The following is a 19,310-nucleotide window of genomic DNA, read 5'->3' as shown; positions in this document are numbered from 1 at the left end:
TATTGATATCTACAGAATATCTCATTCAACAGTTGCAAAATTCATATTATTTTCATCAGTTCCTGAAACTTACTGTTGGAAAGGCCACATGCTAGACCATAAAGCAAGCTTCCGGAAATTCAAAACAATTGAAATCATACCACGTATCTTTTATGACTACAGGGAAAAAGCTGGAAACTAACAACACAAGAAGCTCTGGTATGTCTGTAGGCACATGGAGACTTCATAACATGCTACTGAATAAATAATGGGCGACAGAAAAAATCAAAAGGTAAATAGAAAAATTTCTAAAAATGAATGAAGACGATAGTCTAACATATCAAAATTTATGGTATACAGCAAAAGCAATATTAGGAAGTTCATAGCCATTAGTATGTACATCAAGAAATCATAAAGGCATTAAATAAATGGTCAATATATATAAAGAATCTAGAAGTGCTGGCATGGTGGAGAATTAGGCTAGTCCTCTGCCTTGTGGTGCTGGTGTTATGTATAGGTGCCAGTTAGCATCCAAGATGTTCCACTTCTGGTGCAGCTCTTTGTTTCTGGCCTGGGAAAGCACTGAAGGATGGTCTATGGCCTAGGGATTTTGTACTCCTATGGGAGACCCAGAAGCTCCAGTTGGCCAAGTTCTGGGCACTGCATCCATTTAGGGAGTGAACAAGTGGATATAAAACCTTCTTTATGTCTTATTCTCTCTGTAAAATATGCTTTTCAAAGAAAACATAAACTTCTCAATCCTTTATTTTTTAAAAAGATTTAAACAAGCCAAACCCAAGTCAATAAAGAGTTAAAATTAGAGAAGACATAAACAAAATTTAGGCCCCCCCCCCCAAAATGATAAGTTAATAGAAGAAATGTTTTTCTGAAACTAAATCAGAACAAAATCAAATAACAACAAAAAAGGGGAGAAAATACAAGTAAATAATAATCGAGATTAAAAGGAAAACGTAACTACTAACACCATAGATATACAAAGAATCATCAGGAATCACTAGCAATAGCTATCTGCCAACAAACTGGAAATTTAGAAGAAATGAATCGATTTTTGCACATATAACATCCTTCAAAATTGAGTAATGATGATATAAAAATCCTTAAATAGACCAATAACTATAGCAGAAATTGAATCAGTAATAAGAACTTTCCCAGCAAAGAAAAGTCTAGGACCAAAGGGCCTCACTGGAGAACTTTATCAAAATTTTTCAAGAACTGATTTCAATACTTCTCAAACTGTTCAAAAACAATGAAAAGCATAGCGGGATCCTCCCAAACTCCTTCTATGAGGCCAAATTCACATTAATTCCAAACTAGGAAAAGGTACATCAGAGATCAGGAACTATTTAGACCAATACACCTGATGAATATGAATGCAAAAATCCTCAAGATTCTAGCTCTTCAATTCCAAAAACACATCAGAAAGATTATTCATCAATACTCTGTGGGATTAATCTCTGGTATGCAGAGATGATTCAACATATGCAAATCAATAGACATAATACACCACACATTAACAAGATGAGGAATAAAATCTTATGACCACCTCAATAGGAACAGAGAAGGCATTTGATAAAATACATTATCTTTTCATGATAAAAATCCATAAGCAAAGTGGATGTGGAAGGAATGCTACTCAACACATAAGGCAATATATGAAAAACCTATTGAATGGGGAAAAGCTGGAGGCATTCCCACTAAGACCCAGAACCAGACAAGGATGCCCACTCTCACCACTGCTATTCATGGTGCTGGAAGTTTAAGCCAGAGATATTAGGTAAGAAAAAGAAATTAAAAGGGTAGAAATTGGAAAGCAGAGAGTTAAGCTATCCCTGTCTGAAGATGACATGATTTTCCAGGGGATCCAAAAAACTCTTCTAAGAGACTAATGGAACTCATAAGAGTTCAATAAAATTGTAGGATATAGAATCAAAAATAAAATCAATACCCTTCATATACACAAAGACCCCCATGACTGAGAAGGAACTTACAAGATCGGCCTTATTCACAAATTTTTTTTGAATACCTTGAAATAAACAACCAAGAATATGAGGGATTTCTATGACGAAATTACAAAACATTAAAGAAAGAAATAGGACAAGATACAAAAACACAAAAAACCTTCCATATTCATGGATTGGTAGAATTTATGTAATTAAAATGTCCACACTACTGAAAGCAATGTACAGATCCAATGCAATCCCAATTAAAATACCTACAACACTCTCAGATTTAGGAAAAAAAATGATGTTAAAATTCATATTGAAATGCAAGAGACCCTAAAAAGTTAAAGTAATCTTAACATTAGCGAAGCTGCAGGCATCACAATACCATACTTAAAATGTACTATGAGGCAGTTGCAATCAAAACACCCTGGGACTGGCACAAAAACAGACCTGAAGATCCAAAGAGCCAAATAAAAACCCCAGAAATGAACCCATAAAGCTACAGCCAGTTACAGCCAGCTACAGAAAGGTCAGCCTCTTCAACAAATGATGCTGGGAAAATGAATCTCTGTTTGCAGAAATATGAAACACGACCCTTACCTTCACACCTTTAATAAAAAACAACTCTAAATGGATCAAGCTTCTAGATTTTCCATATTATATCATCAAATTACTTGAGGGAAATGTCAGGGACATTTGAAAACACAGGTGTATACAAAGACTTCTTAAAAAAAAAAAAAGAACAAACAAAAGTACAAATAACCAAAACAAAAATGAGCAAATGAGATTACAAACTAAGAACCTTCTGCCCCATAAATGGAACCATCAACAAAGTGAAGAGGCAATTAACAGAATGGGAGAAAATATGTACAAATTATACAACTGGTAGTAGATTAACTTCCAGAATCTCTAAAGATCTCAAGAAACTCAACAACAACAAAACAATTAAGAAATTGGCAAAAGACATCAAAAGGCATTTCTCAAATGATGAAAAATGAATGCGAAACAGACACATGAAAAAATGCTCAGGATCTCTAGCAATTGGGGAAATGAAAACAGAAACCACAGTAATGTTTCCCTCACCCAAGTTAACATGGCTATTATCCAAAAACAAAACAAAATAAAATGCTAGCAAGTATGTGGGGGAAATGCACTCCAATCCACTGTTGGACGGAATGTAAACTAGCACAGCCATCATCGAAGACAGTCTGGAGATTCCTCAGGTATCTGAAAATAGATCTACCACATGACCCAGCCATCTCATTCCTGGGGACTTACCCAAATGAAATGAAATTAACATATGAGCGTTATCTGTATGCCTCTTATTCAACTCTCAACAACTAAGAAATGAAATTAACCCAGATGTTCATCAGTGGATGAGCGGATAAAAAAAAATGTGGTACATAGATACCATGGAATTCTATTCAGTTATAAAAAAGAATGAATCCTGTCTCCTGCAACTAAATGGATGCAATTGGAAATGATTATACTTAGTGAAATAAGCCAGTCCCCAAAAGATGAACATCATATGTCTTCCTTAATCTGTGATAAAACAAATATAAAAAAGCCGTCATCTATGCGTGACGTTCTGTGATTTTATTATTGTGTATAGCCTTTGATTATACTGCTTAGGAACAGTAGGGTTTTAAATTTTTTTTGTTGATTTGCTAATTTTTTCTGTTCTTTGTTATTTTCTACTTGACATTTGTTATCATTACCTAATGCAGTGTTAAACACGTGGGGAAAATATATAAAACTTTAAAAATAAAATAAAGTGCTCCTCATTCAATGCCATGGAAAGGTGACAGTAAGGGGGCCAGGAAAGCCAGGACATTTCTGAGCAAAGTCGTGGCTCAGAGCAGGCAGCGTCGGCCAAATGACATTGTGGAAGGACTTGGAGACAACCTACCTGTTGGGGTTCTGGCAGCTAGGGAAGGGGATTTGCACTTTCCTGAGCTTGCTTCTTTTTTCTTGCCTCAGCCCCTGGTGGGGAGAACACTGGCTCAGAACCCTGAGCCTGCGCTGGCACACAGCCTCAACCAGGCTTTTGTGCTTCTCTCCTGGGTTCGTCCCTGTATTTCCAACTCAGGCCCAATTCTGCTGGGGCACTGCTTCTTCTGAGCATCTTCCCACCCTGGCTAGCCCTAGCCAATCAATCCTTCAGGGTCAACAGCTGCCTGCTGTTTGTACTAGCCAGGGAGTACTGCTTTCCAAAAGTGCTATGATCCCATACTTCATACTGGGAAACTTAGGTCCCCAACACAATGTAATGTACCCGCAGCCACTCAGTCTAAGATCGGGTTCCAATCCAGATACAGCCATTGCTGAAGCCACCTCACTCAGCAACACCTGAATAGGTTTTCGGGCTTGTAAGTCAGCTGCCTTCAGCATGGCTGTGAAATGTGGGTTCTGACACAGGGGGTTTGCCTGATAAACTGTCAAGGTTAATTCTTTAGTGCTGTCAGGACCCAGAAGCACAGGCTAGGGGATGTTGTGAACCCAACTGAGATTTCCTGGATGATCCTGGTTCTTTATCCCCAACCCAGATTCTGAGGCCTGTCTTGTGCCTCAGAGCTCCCTATGAAGTTAACAATGCACAAGGTGGTATGGCTGGAAGGCAGGACAAAGGACTTTCCTTTACCTGTTGCAGGGAATAGATTTGCTCCAGCCCATGTGGCTGAAAATAAGAATGGCAAGCTCATTGTTACTTGCTTTCTATTCAAGGCTTGGCCATAATCTTTGGGAAATTTTCTGAGGGTGCACCCCTCCCTCTAGGATTAAGCAAAGCTTCTAGGAGCTATGTGCAGGGACCACCCCGTTTGGTCCAGCCCCCTTTGTGCAGGAGTTCTCTGAACTACACCTGGCTGCACTGCATATGAAAGGGCCATGTGATTCTGCAGGAGACAGAGGATGAGCTTCTGGCAGTACTGTCGTCATGAGAAGGAGGGGAGATTTTGCTTCCAGAGTCCTTGTGCATGGTAGATTCTTCCATCTTTGTTTTGACTTCTAGGAAACTAAAAGTCAAATTTGGGGCCTAGGAAGGCACTAGGATTTATTAATGGAAGAATGGAATTAAAAACTAAGTTTATTGTGGTGTGAAACATTTTGAAACCCATGCACATACATAAGTATTTATGAAACTGTGCTATCCAATAAGCTTTTTGAAATGTGGAAATTTTCTGTATCTGCACTGTCAATAATGGTAGCCCCCAGCCATATGTAGTTATCTAGAGTTCCAAAGGCAACCAGTATGATTGGAGAATGAAATTTTAAATTTTATTTAGTTTTAATTTAAATATTTCACGTGCCTAATATCTACCATTGAATAATTCAGCTCTAGAAAATATATAGGGCATAATGAATTTTAGATGCTACAATTGGTTCATCTTTGTTTTCCTATCAACAAATGCCCTCTAGTTTAAATCCCTGAATATTAAATGACATATCAATTGTTTTTATTCATCTTCCTCCATAATGTGGGTTTGTGTCGGCTGTCATACATCTTTTTAATAAGGTAATCCCTACTTACAAATTTTTAAAAACATTTTCAACTCTGTTTTTTGACTAGTTACCTCACACACACGAACACTTTCATATGAAAAGAGAGTGAGAGAGAGGAATCAATATGTTCAACTGCAGGGGTGGAGAACATTTTTCTGCCAGGGGCATTTAGATATTTATAACACCATTTGTAGGCCACTCAAAATGATCAACTTAAAAATGAGCCTGCTCTGAATGTACTTGGATTACTGCTTGTGGTTGCCTTGGCAGAGCCAGACCAAATGATTTCATGGGCTTTCTACTACCTGGAGCTGGCTGGTCTCCACTCCTGATGCCATGGAAGGGAGTCCCCAGGGTCAGGGGGAAGGGCCATTTCTTCCTTTGTCTGTTCTTTGTGCGAATGTTTAATTTGGGAAAAAAAATTACAAAACTATATAATTACATCCTATGCTATTTCCACTCATCGTCAGTACAAAACAAAATCACATAAAAAAGATCCCATTCTGTCCAAAGTACAGTGTCAGGTTAGTTTCATAGGTTTCAGGAAGATAAGTGCAGTCCTGGACTGGACAGCACTGTGGTTCACTGCCAAGTACCAACGAAAATTCCTATGATGCACCTTCCAGAGAAACCTCAGGCAACTCCTGATGCCAGCGACTCCCTACCCAACTCCCTGACCTTGCACTGCATCAAACACTGCAAAGGTGCCAGAAGAGATGAGGAGGGCAACTTTCTTCCCATCTAATCAGACCTTAATGAAAAACACTAAGCTTACAGAAAACCCTCTTAGCTTTTCTCCTCCAGGGGTATTGCAATGGAAAGAGGTGGGCTGGGATGTGGGACCTTAAGATAATGGGAGGGAAATGAAATCAATCTTTTTAAAAACTACTAGAAAGTACCCAACCAAGGTTTTCTTCAAAGGATAACTCCATCCTCACAATAATCCTTTGAGTATACCCTAAATTAAAGATACGGAATTTCAAAAATTGAGAAAGATAGGGGAAGGAGAGATAGAGGCTGACAAGTATCATTGTATTCTTAGAATTTTATCCAGGAATTACAACTGAATGTGTTCTTGTATTAACATTAGCATGAGAATTGATAAGACTTTCATGCATTTGCTTTGATCCTGAAAATCTAATGCAGTAATAAATTTCTTTAAAAGGGTACAAATTCATGCAGTTGAACAAAAACATTCATCTTCAAGATTACAGTTGAGGGCTAGAGGCTAAGTCCTTGACTTGCATGTGCCAGGATCCTATACGGGCACCAGTTCATGTCCCGGCAGTCCTGCTTCCCATCCAGCTCCCTGCTGGTGGCCTGGGAAAGTAGTCAAGGACAGCCTAAAGCCTTGGGATCCTGCACCTGTGTGGGAGACCCAGAAGAAGCTCCAAGCTCCTGGCTTCGGATCGGAGCAGCTCTAGCTGTTGCAACCACTTGGAAAGTGAATCATCAAATGGAGATCTTCTCTCTGTCTCTCCTCTTCTCTGTATATCTGACTTTTCAATTAAAATAAATAAATAAAATCAATCTTTAAAAATTATGGTTGAAAATGGAGCCTAGGGGAACATGTACTACGCAGGAGAATGTTAAGAAATTGGATGTTCTATCAACTCCTCCAGTCCCCATGGACCGAACAGCTAAATTTTGCTGAAGATTGAAATATAGGGGCCAGTGCTGTGGCATAGTAGGTAAAGCTATTGCCTGTGGTGCTGGCATCTCATCTGGGCACTGGTTCAAGTCTCGGCTGCAATACTTCTGATCCAACTCCCTGCTAATGCACCTGGGTAAGCTGTGAAGGATGGCTCAGGTGCTTGGGCCTCTTACTCACTGGGGAGACATGGAAGGAGCTCCTGGCTTCAGATTGGCTCAGCTCTGGCCAGAGTGGCCTTTAAGATAAATAAATAACTCTGCTATTTCTTTCAAGACTGACATATGGCTGTTTATGCTGCAAAACAACTTAAATAGATGCTACTCCACCATGCTTGGCAGAAGGTTACTCTCTGCCATGAAGCCAGTGGTAGTAACCTGTTTCAGTGGCCATTATCAAGAATTATGGGGGCCATTTGCTATTTCTGTCCTTGTTATCTGCTCAACATACTACTATTTTGCACAAAAGCCTATATTCCTATTAGAAACCCTTTTTCTGACCCTTTTTATGCCTTGATCCTCTAACTTCAAAAGCCTGTCCCTTTGTAAACTTCCTAACCACCTAAATGTGTAGATCTTCTTTGAAACACTCTTTCAGTGGCTCCTTTGAGCAGAACCCAGGCCAGGGTTTTGTACTTTGTCCTTGCATTTGTGTTATTCGAGGAATTAAGAGAAAAAAATCTTCTACTTAGTGCAAGAAAGAAGATACCACTTTAGAAACAATCATATTCATTTCAGCCTTTCAGCGTAAACAAAATCCTTTGCATTTCACTGAATTTTACTTGGTGCAACTCTATTATGCTTTGCATAAAGAACTGGAAGTCATGAAGTGAGGAAGCATTTTAGAAGGGATTTTAGAGCAAATGCCAGCATGCTTTTTCCCGAGAAAGCAACAATACTTAGTTTATTATCTGTGTGGTTCAAAAGGAAACCTGAAATAACTGCTATGAATAACTATCTCAGGTGATCTTTCTGACTTAACCACAGTCTTGCTAGAGCTTGAACCAGTTATCTTACAGGGCCAACTTCTTCCTTCATTTCATTTCATATGTGGATCACAGTCCTGGTATTTAAAGCCAAAACCAACAAAAACTATGAAACTTAACCTGTGCTTCCATAAGCCACAACCAATACTTCCAAACGTCCCCCAATTCTCAATTTCCTTCAGGTAGCCAGAGGTGGAAAAAAACAGTCTCTACTCACAAAACAAAGTCTGGCATAGCTGGCACTGGTTCAGCTGTTAATTCCCAAAGGTATGGATCTGGCACAGCTGGGTATAGGATTCTCTATCATCTACAAGTTTGATTCTGAATTCCAGAGAACAGTTAATGATCTCTAAGGAGTTTGGGACCACTACTGAAAAGGGAGGGGAGAAAGGACTGACAGTAAGCCAAGGTGTTGATGGGGGGTGGGGGGGTGGTGTGTGTGTGTGTGTGTGTGTGTGTAGAGGTTCTTTCAACTCTTCATCAAGATGCCATTTTTCAGGCTTTAAAATCCAAGAATCCCAATGCCCTGCTGCCCAGGAACAGAAGGGTAGCAGGCGGGGGAGGCCAGCGTCAGAGGGAAGGGAACAGACACTGGCTCCGGCCTACATCAGAGCAGGCTGCATTTTTCCAATCAGGAACCTAACCCGTGGGAGTGAGGAACAGCTTGGTGCCAGCTCCCTGAGGGGCCTCGAGGAACATTCAGGAAGGTTTCCTGCACAGTGTCAGAGTCAGTGGGTAACAGAGGATCAGTGGGGCCAGAGGGTGTTCCATCAGGGGTGGCAGAGGAAGCAAACAAGAGAATTGGGCGCGTGTTTGCTGAGGGGCGTGTGCACAAGGGAGAGTGGAACGAAAAGTCCCTGTGCGAACGGCGGCTTGAGCATCTGACCCCCGTGGCTTCTGATGCAGTATGCACGTCTTGGTGTGGCGTAGGAGACACACAGAGGCCACTATCTCGCCTTTCTGGCAGAGCCAACCCGCTTGCTTCCAGGCTCCCGCAGATACACGGAGGGACAGTTAGAGGACCCAGTGTCCCCAGCTTACCTGCAGCAGGATCTTGTTTCCGTCGTGGTCCTCCGTTTGCCAGCGCCCCTCACTGATGGGACTACAAGGGTTGGGCAGCAGGGGCACCAGTTCACCCATGTCCTTCACTCGGAACTCCAGCAACGAAGAATCAGTGGGGATGGGACTCTGGTCACAGGGCAGCCTCTTCAAGGAGAACTGAATGTCCACGTCCAGGTTGGAGAAGATGGGGAAGATGCAGAAGTCGGTTTTCCTCTGGCTGGGGCTCCGGCGAAGAATCAGCTCATAGAAGCGCAGGCTGTCGGCGTAGCTATCGTGGCGGCAGTAGATGGTGAAGCGTACGATTTCCTTGCCGTAGTGCACCGGCCGGATGGCCCAGAGTGGGGTCCCTGGCGCCAGGGTGAAGAAGTCCTGGCTGCACGGCAGGTAGGGCAAGAACCGGCCGTTCACACGCTCTGTGTGGTGGTGGCGCCAGGGTGGTCGCTGCAGCGTGCGGTGCAGCTGTAGGATCTGCTCCTCGCCGTACTCCTCCTGTAGGAACAGCACCACGGCTAGCGCCGGCTGCGCGCCCTTGGGGGGCTTCCGCCGCCGCCTGCGTGCCCGCCGCTCTGACACCCGAAACAGCGGCAGGTCCGGGTGGATCCACACCAGCACCTTGTCGATAGCCTCCTGCAGGGGCTGTGACTCCCCTGGGTCCGCGATAATGTGGATGCTGACCAGAAAAGGGTCCTGCGCCTCTTCCACCGAAAGCTCACCTGGGGAGAACACACACACACAGAATGAATGAATGAACGCACCTCATTTCATTAAGGTGACACTGATAGGAGATGACACTGATAGGTTCCGCGGGGAGAAAAGTCAAATTCTGCCATCACAAACTCTGTCAGCTATGATTTTCTGATCTCAAGTTCATGTCCAAGAACTGCTAGATCAGCACCAAAGGCAAACATTGCTAGGAACGGTTTCCAGGCTGGTCATTGTTAGGAAACTTTTGATCTTGTTCCTTGTACGTCACACTTCACCAGGTGGAGTAGGTAAGGCCTGTTGGCTTTCTGTTTATACTACTACACATAGCTCAAGCCCAGGCTATGGCTGTGTCCTGCCCACAGTGCCTCACTGCTGGGGGTGGCTGCAGGCCCTTGCAGCCACAGCGAGAACCACCCTGTGGGAGCCAAGTACTGGGTTCTAGCCATTGGGAGCTTCTGGAGCTGTGCTTTGGGCTGGAGGCAAAGCACCTGACAGCCCATGTCAAGTTGCCTTTTGGCAACTTCCTGGCTCATCTCCACCCTGAGGCACTCCCATCTTGAAGGGGGCAGTTACCCACCCTGTGTCCTCTGGCAGAGGGGCTGGAAACACTGAACTCTATGTACCAAATTCTGGTGATATAGTTTGCTGGCCACACTATGTTGCTAACTCAAATGACCAGGTTGAAGGGTTGCTCTTTTTAAAAGATGCCTTGGGGCAGGCATTATGGCACAGTGGATTGGACTACCACTTTAAGATGCCTGTGTTCCATATTACAGTGGTAATTTGAATTACTGCTACTCTGTTTCTGATTCAGCTTCCTAAGGCATCCTGGGAAGCAGTAGATGGAGTAAGGGGGTGGATTTCTGCCACCTATTTGGGGAAACTCCATCAGAGCTCCTGGCCTAGCCTTGGATATTTTAGGCACCTGGAGAGATAACCAGCAGATGGAAAGAATTCTGTTTCTTTTCTGACACTCTTTGGAGGAGATGAACAATAAACACTTAGAAATAGGACTCTGTTTGCCTTTACATAAACTTCAGCACTCACATAAAGGAAAATAAAGCATCCTTCTTTGACGCAGGGGTCTAGGTTCACCTTGATTCTACATGTCTTCAGACATGCACCTCACAATGTCCACTAAGCACTGAGGGACCACGTCGTCAGCAGTATTTGTGTATCATCAAAATAGTTCAATTGATTGTTCACTCCTCTCATTCATTTACACTCTTGTTGAACAAGCACTGTGAATAGCTACCAGGTGCTGGGGAGGCCAGAAAGCTGGCACCACTGAGAACTACAGGAGTCTGTATAGAATGGAAGGAAGTCTTCTTTTATAGTTGTGCAGTGTACATACTATTCAACCACAGGCAACAACCTTCCAAAGATCCATGACCATGAGTAAAAGTTATACAAACTAGGTGGGAAACACAAGCATGAAGATGTAATATTCAGGGGTGGGCCTTGCGGTGTCATGGATCAGGCTGCTACTTGGTGGTTTGAGCCCCAGTTATGCTATAGCCAGTTCAAGCTGCCTGATAATTTACCTGGAAAGTAGCAGATGATGGCATGAGTGCTTGGGACCTTGTCACTCACGTGGGACACCCAGATGGGAGTTCCTGGCTCCTAGCTCCTGGCTTCAGCCTGGCTCACGTCTGACTATTGAATGCATTTGGGGGATAAGCTAGTAGATGGAAGATCTCACTCTTAAATGTTGATAGAAATAAGCACACACTAAAGAATTAAAATGCAGTCTGATATATGTCTATAAGGAATGTAACAGACTAATGTCTTGAAGCAGAGACTAATGCCACTACAAGGTAAGGATTGCCTGCAGATAGATATTATCACCATTGAAAGCTCCTTGAATTTCCAGGCAAGTTCAGGACGATACTGACTTTCAATAGAGCAACACTGCAGAGAGCTGTTGCTTTGATTGAACACAAGATGAAATAACTGGTTTGCTGCAGGGCCCTGTAAAAAAGAACAGTCTGCTTCTTTAAGCACCAGATTCCCACCAGGAAAATCATGCCCTTCACTCTGCAGAAAGTTTTTGGGAGCTTGAGAGGCTTCTGAACCAGGGATGACTAAGGTAAGAACAGAATGGTCTTGGTTCTCCCGCAATGATGGTATCAAATGGTGGGTGTTCTTATTTAAAAATTGTCCTCTTTCCCTCTCATTCCTCCCTCTGGCAGAGCATGTATTTCCACACTTGACTTAAACAGAATCTGGATACAATTCCAACTAGTTGCTATATAGCAAACAAAGAATCAACTCTTTGTCTCAGGGTATCTGAGGCAGCTTCTTGGAGAATGTAACCTGTGAAGTGGGTCTTGAAGAGTATATGACATCTCATAATAACCTCAAATGTGGGAGTGATTCCTGTGGGAAGTGGCTACAAAGGCTCTGAACTGTGCAAAACTAAACACCGCTTCTCAGTTTCTCTCAATACGTTAGTGAAGTGAATTTTCCCAGGCTTGGATCAGGCCAGGCAACTGGCTTTGGCCAGTAATGAGTGACAGGTGTCTGGTTTCTCTTTGTGCATCTGGCCATTTCCCTAAGTACATGCCAGGGTCATACCACTGTTCCCAGGGGGAGGGTGACAGACGTGGAGCAGAGTCCCCAGCTGAGTCCAGCAGGGATCAGCCAACCCTGATACTCAGAGACATATGGTACAAGTGCCCCAGCAGAGTCTGAGTTGGATCAGTTGATCGAAGACATGTGGAAAATAATGACTGTGGTGTCAGACCGTGGGTCTAACAGCAGTTGTCATAGCAGCACTGACAGGTGCAGGTGGAATCAGCAGGTGAGCAGAGGAGACCTGGATAACTTTACAGGATGCTTAAGCCTATGAGTGACAGGTTTTGAAGCCCACTGTTGAATTGCTTTGTTGGAAAAGTAGCAGAGTCAGGTACCTTGCTGATTCCAACTTAAGCTCTGGTTTGCTACGATGTTTAATTGAGACAGGGAAGAGATGACACAGGCTTGAAGGGAAGGCTTAAGGAGTTCTGGGGTGGCCACTTGATTAGAGATGACTTCTAGGGTTGCTTGTGGCCATCAGACTTTCTGTTGCTGAGGTGATGGACAGAATTAAAGCATGGATCAGTCATTTTTTAAAAACATATTCTTGCCTTTATGCAGTTATTTGAGAGATGTGTACCTCCTTATTGATTTGAATTATGGGAATTCACCATGATGGCTTGGAAAGCAATTGGAGTTTATGGGCCATTCCAGACCTTTTCACCACTTGCTCTTTCTTCCCTTCTGGCTTTTTTCCATTTCACTAAACACAAACACCATTCTCAGTAGAAGAGCAGTTAAAGCTACAGCAGAGAAGATGCACACTGATGAAGTTTTCCACTGGTCAATAACCAGCAAAGATGCCACTGTTACCATAAATGCAAATTTACTTGTTCATGGTGCCTCTAACTCCAATGATGGAGATCAATCATTCATGTAAACAAGTAAATGGTCAACTTCAGTGAAAAAGGAGAGAAAGGCTTTGGGCAGTCTGAGAACAGATTTTACCAATAACTTTATCTTCAATGATTTCTAAGAATTCAAAATAAAACTTACAAAGAATGGAAGGAGCATTTTGAAAAACAAGTTGTCAGAACATTCAGGTGGCTCCTTTGAAATCCCGAGCCCACCCACAGGATACACAAGCTGACACGCCTGCTAACATGAACACATTCTTGATGTTTTATCTGTATGAGCTCACTGAATCCTCCCACCAACCCTGCAAGGGGGACGCTGCAATTGCCCTCATTTTAGAGAGCATGAACTGGCACAGAATGGTGAAGTGACCTGCTAGGGGCACATCGAATGGTTGGTCAAGCTCTGGCTCCAGCAGCCAAGGTTCATGTACACCATCACCCTGCCCCTCTCCTATACCTGCATGGAAAGGCGATCAGCTACTGCTGTCAGCCATGCCTGGCCATACTGCCATTTCTCTTCCTTCTCCACACCTCCTCAATTGATTACCAACCTGGGTACCAACCAGAGCTTCAGGTCTTAGACATTCATTTGCATCTTTCTTGTCTGGCCTGGAGCCAGGAACAGCCTCTTGCTTGTTAAATACCCACTCAGGTTCCCATATCCACACTTCCCCCAAGGGTAAAATCAATAGCCAACACCATGTGTGGGTACACTTTTAGGAGAGAAGGAGAGCAGTGACCCCGAGGAAGCCCACATTCACAAGAGAAGCTTGGTTGAGATGCGGCACAGGGAAAGGTCGTGTCTGAATTTCCCCAAAATTGTCATGGTGCCCAGCCTTGCCCCATCTCCAGCAGTCATACAAAGGTTTCCCAGAGAGTACAAACAAAGGCTGCGCTGAAGCCTGTGAGGATGAGTGAATGTTTACAGCTCAGCCAGTGGGCATGACGCCCGGCCTTGGAGCAGGGGCTGAGCTGGAAGGCATCTGACAAAGCACCGGCTCTCCTGGCAGCTCATGCTGCAGCCAGACCAAGAAGGCCAGGGAGACCAGGACGCCCAGCATGCCGTCTGTACTGGACAGAGCAGGAAGGAGAGAATGGCTGCAATTCTGCCCCAGAAGAATGAGCAGGGAGAGGCATTCACATCGCTGGCAGGTGCCCACTGCCTGGGATCCCAAGACACACACAGGCTCACAGCCCACAGAATGCAAACTGTCATCGGGTGCTAGGGTTACACCACTGCCCAGAGAAACTGCTTCTGTGGAGCTGGACAGCAAACCAAATGTTTAAGGAGAGGGAGAGGAAACATGAATAATTCATTGTCATGAAAAGCCTCTAGGTCTCCCTGGAGTGGTAGAGACCTAACCGTGGGATGCACTTTTTTTTTTTTATCATATCTATTACCTGTGTTCTCCCAGAGGCCCCAGACAGCACCTGTTGAGTCAGAGTTAAACACAGACCCAGAGGGACCTGGGCAGGGGGAGGGGCATCCCCAAGGCCGCCTAGAGGATGACACTGTCCACACCATGGTGATAAGGCTTCCATGTTAGCAGACACTTCCCAGGAGGAGAAGGCAGATTCCATTTCACAGTGTCCTTCCCTTAATGTAAAACAAAAGCAACCTCGAGTAAGACAGCGTGTATGCTTGGATCTTCTAGGAGGCAGGAAGTGCACTATTAGCCTTTTTTGACCACTTAAATTTAATAAAAAAGGTAATTCAGACACTTGTCATTACTTACAAAGCTTGTATTATATTGCCAGGCATGATCCCAAAAGCTTTGGCTATAGTGTCTCATTCTATCCTTAAAATGGGGTGTGTTCCCTCCTTTTGGCAGGTGAATTACTGACTTGCCCAAAGGCAGAGGTGATTTAAGCTCCAAATGAGTTCCTGGCCAATATGCTCTCTCACCACCCCCCCCAGACTGTCATCTTGGTTTCTTGTTTAACCTTTGGCCTGCTTGCTGGGACTCTGGAAGCCTCCCTTGCAGCCAGCTTACAAGGGAGATTCTGCCTGACTGGATGGCTTCTTTGCCTCAGTGGTCTCCTAAGTTTGATTCCATGGAGAAGAGTAGGGGACCAAGGCACTTCTGCCTGTGGTCATACTTTGGGATTCTGGATTCCTCTCAGCTATCCCAGTGTCTACCTGTATTAGGACCCCTCACCACTATCCTATGATTTCACATCAGCTTGGCCTCTGCTGAATCACACTGCCTGGTACCTGCCAGATTGGCTTTCTACCCAGAACTGGCAAAGTGGTGTGTCCCTATAGCACCTACTTCCCACAATGGGCATGCCCAGTAGGTCTAGATTTCTCATTCCAAGGGTAATGCCTGGACATGTTGCAGGTTCACAAGCACAGTAACTCCTCCCTAGAATGTCTGAACAATGATTTCTGTCACTGTCATGTCACCCACACGTATCAATGAGCAATTCTTGTCTGGTCATTCATTCAATCAAGAAAAGCTGCTTGAACAGCTACTATGTGCCAGGCACTGTGGGATAAAATAACACCTCTGCTTTCAAGAAGCTTCTGATCTGGCTGGGGGAGAAAGGTTATCGATAAACAATATATATGATGAATATGGAGGGTTAAAAGCTACAGACTTCCTTAAAAGGAAAAAAAAAACCCCACATAAAATAAAGCCACACAGGTTCTGTAGTGTATGTATGCATGTGGTGTGTGTGTGTGTGTGTTGGGGGTTTCAATAAGAGGCTTCCAAGGCAAAAGCTGTAATCCTTCACCACCAGCTCAACAAAGTGCCATGGCCTATTCCAAATGCCAAATTTACTATACCTCAATGCTCCTTGGCACCTAGGAGGGTGACAGATCTGAACAAAGCTACCGATAATATGTTGGGCTATTTGATTTGAGGAAACTGGCCCTGGAGCCTGGCTTGAGACCCATGAACTTCAAATGGCCATCTTGGAATAAGCCTTCTATTTGCATGTCTAAACCCTCTCCTGGGGGCATCCAGTAGTTCCTAGTGTACAGTAACCCAGTGGCAGAAAACTCAGAGAAGAGGTGGGTCAAACACAAGGTAGGTTTGCTTAGAGCATAAGAGCATAAGCTGAGGCTGGGATCAGAGCTCAGGTCAAAAGGCAGGAGGGAAAAGGGTTTCAGAGTGAGCATGGACATGAAATCCGCAGACAGGGCCACTCTCCCCCAGGGTGCCATGAATGCCCCGAGAAAGCGGTTCCAGCTTCCTGCCCAGGAGAGCCCATTCATCCAGAATGCCATGAATACCCTGCATGCTCCGCCTCTTGCAGAGCTGTTAAGGCCAGTTCTTGGAACCTCTGCACTAACGAGAAAATGATCAACAATCCGGACCCAGCCAATAAAGAAAAAAAAACACTTAAACTTGTAAAATTCTTAGCTGTTGAATAATTTCAATAAGGCCCCTGGGCAGCCTGCAACATTGGGCTGTGGAAGTGGCAAGGCTGGTCCCTACTGGAAACAGGAATGAGACGCAGGGTTGGGAAATGTAGCCAGTCATGCCAAGGAGGTCACATATACACATATAGGGGGGTCTAAACTGTGTTCTAAGGATAGATAATGTAATTCCTTTCTCTCAGTCTGAGTCCATGGAATTTTTCTATAATTACAGAACTGAACATGGACTGAAATGTGTTGAGCCCAGACCTCCATCTTCCAATACCAGAGGAGAATCGTGAAGAATCATTCTGGTCCTTCAGCCCTCTCAAGCTTTGGGAAGAAGGGCACTTTTGCTATCACTGCAATTATGTGACTACTGTCTCCAATTTCACCATCGGTTGCAGAAACAGTGTTGGGGCCTGGACGGCTGATTTGTACTCCAGAGCTCATTCAGAAACCAGGTCACTACCAAGAAAAGAATAATATAAGAAGTCGGGCAGCTACTTTTGATATCCCACATTTTTCCCATGTGAAAGTGGGACATCCATTTTCCTTTTCTTTTTTTAAGATTTATTTTATTTTTATGGGAAAGTCAGATATACAGAGGAGAAGAGACAGAGAGGAAGATCTTCTGTCTGATGATTCACTCCCCACGTGGCCGCAATGGCTGGAGCTGCGTCAATCAGAAACCAAGAGCCTGGAGCCTCTTCCAGGTCTCCCACATGGGTGCAGGGTCCCAAGGCTTTGGGCCGTCCTCAATTGCTTTCCCAGACTACAAGCAGGGAGCTGGATGGGAAGTTTGGGCCACCAGGATTAGAACTGGTGCCCATATGGGATCCCAGTGCATGCAAGGCGAGGACTTTAGCCACTAGGCTACTGCTTTGGGCCCAACATCCATTTTTCTTTTTAAATCTATTCCAAAGTTGCAGTTGAACCTATCATGCTGAAGCACCTTCTTCCCCTAGTGGGAAGGCAAGGGGAGGAGACAATAGACAGACATTAACCAGAGAGTAATGACAAAGATGCTATAAATTCCAACATAGTTCAACAGAAATTCAAGAGGACCAGGAGGGTGATGGGTAACTAACCTGATGAGGTATAAATGCAACTAGGAATAGTTAACACATTTGCATAAGTCCTTAGAACTCTAATGATGTTGAAAGTTTATGAGAGGATGACTCAGCTCTGCTGCACATTGACAATTTTTTTTTTTTTTTGGGTTCTGGTTTAAAAGTTTTTATTATTTGTTTAACTTGAAAGTTGAAGTTGCAAGGAGACAGATTGGGATAGAGAAAGATCTTCCACCCACTGGTTTACTTCCTAAATGGCTACAAATGGCTAGAGTTAGGCTGGTCTGAAGAGGACAGTCAGGATATTCATTCAAGTCTCTCACATGGGTAAGGGGCCCAAAGCCTTAGGCCATCCTCTGCTGCTTTTCTCTGGTCTGCCCCCATCCCAGCCTATGCTCTCCTGTGAAAGTAGCTGTCCTGCAAAGGAACCCTCCCTTATTCCCCTGCCGGCTCTACCCACTTCCTTTCTTGTTCTCAGGCTGGTTGGGCGCTACGGTCCCTTCCAGTACAGGCAACCTCACCTCGGCATTCCATATTGTGCACTAGTCTTTGTTGCGACTGAACCCAGCTCGACCCACACTGGTGCCTGGATTTGCCAGTGGATGACGTGGACAGATTCAGCCTGGTCTTGCCCCCACGTCTGCCAATTGTATGCCAGTGTGTAGCTTTCCATGGCCTTTTCTGGGCTGTTTCCTATCATGTTTCTTGCGCTTATCCGCAGGGTCTGTGTCCTGCCAGAGGAGTTGCCCAGGCTCCTCCATCAGAACCTCTCCCAATGCTAGGTTTCACGCTTACCAGTGGGTCCATGAGCCAACCCTACTCAGTCCACCTCCTGTCCTAGCAGGAACTGTGGCTTTTCCTGACTGGCCTTCCACCCAATCTGGTTCTTGCTCTTGGATGTTCCAGCCCAGCCATGGTTTGTCCATATCCACATATGGCTCACACATGGCTCAGTAGGGGTTTGAGACCTATCCTAGTCCATTGCACATCTGCCCTGGTCCTCCAGAACACCAGGGGGAGTCGGGGTCTGGCCCAGCTCAGTGCATGCAATCCCAGTCCACACTTGTGCCAAGGCAGACTACAACTGTTTCCAGATCAGAACGCAGCCGCCCTTCCAGGCCACGTGCCTCTTGGTGGGAACCTCAGCCCAGCTAGGGTTGTCCCCTTTGCTCCCCAACCGGGTCTGTTCCCAGCCATAGATCACTTGCCTTCCAATGGATGCTCTGACTCAGCTTGGCACAACCCCTCCCCTGTCCCGAACGCTGCCTTAGACACTGTGGCTTAGCGTCCCTGGCTCCCGCAGACCAGTAGGTACAAGAGCCTAGCTTGGCATGACCTCTGCTCCCTCCTGGTTTCTAGTTTTACTTGAGGGCTAAGGTTTGCTCAGTCATGCCTGATCTACTCTGTTTCATTACCAGTTGACACATTGGCCAGCTGTTGGAGGTACTTTTGCAGGACAAGCCCCAAGCCATAGCTTCTGCATGGACTGGTATTTGGTGCTCAGCATTATTAGTGATTACAAGTTTTGCAAAGGAAGAGTTACTGCCTGTTTCAGGTCCAAGAAGCACAATGGGTTCAACCTGGAGCTA

At 44.5% G+C, this 19,310-nt stretch overlaps 1 protein-coding gene across 1 annotated transcript in view; it reads right to left on the bottom strand.

Moving 5' to 3' along the window:
• The window catches only part of FAM124A (family with sequence similarity 124 member A), an 83,436-nt gene that overhangs the window by 30,040 nt on the left and 34,086 nt on the right, over window positions 1–19,310 (bottom strand). Inside the window, exon 3 of the mRNA XM_040991458.1 lies at window positions 9,122–9,855. Coding sequence (XP_040847392.1) covers window positions 9,122–9,855 — 734 coding nt within the window. The remainder of the gene's footprint in view (window positions 1–9,121; window positions 9,856–19,310) is intronic.

The sequence above is a fragment of the Ochotona curzoniae genome, unplaced genomic scaffold (assembly GCF_017591425.1).
Source record: "Ochotona curzoniae isolate NIBS_2020 unplaced genomic scaffold, NIBS_Ocur_1.0 contig_64, whole genome shotgun sequence".
NCBI classification, from domain to species: Eukaryota; Metazoa; Chordata; class Mammalia; order Lagomorpha; family Ochotonidae; genus Ochotona; species Ochotona curzoniae.
The sequence above is the reverse complement of the archived record's forward strand: the minus strand, read 5'-3'. Positions and strand labels throughout refer to the sequence as shown.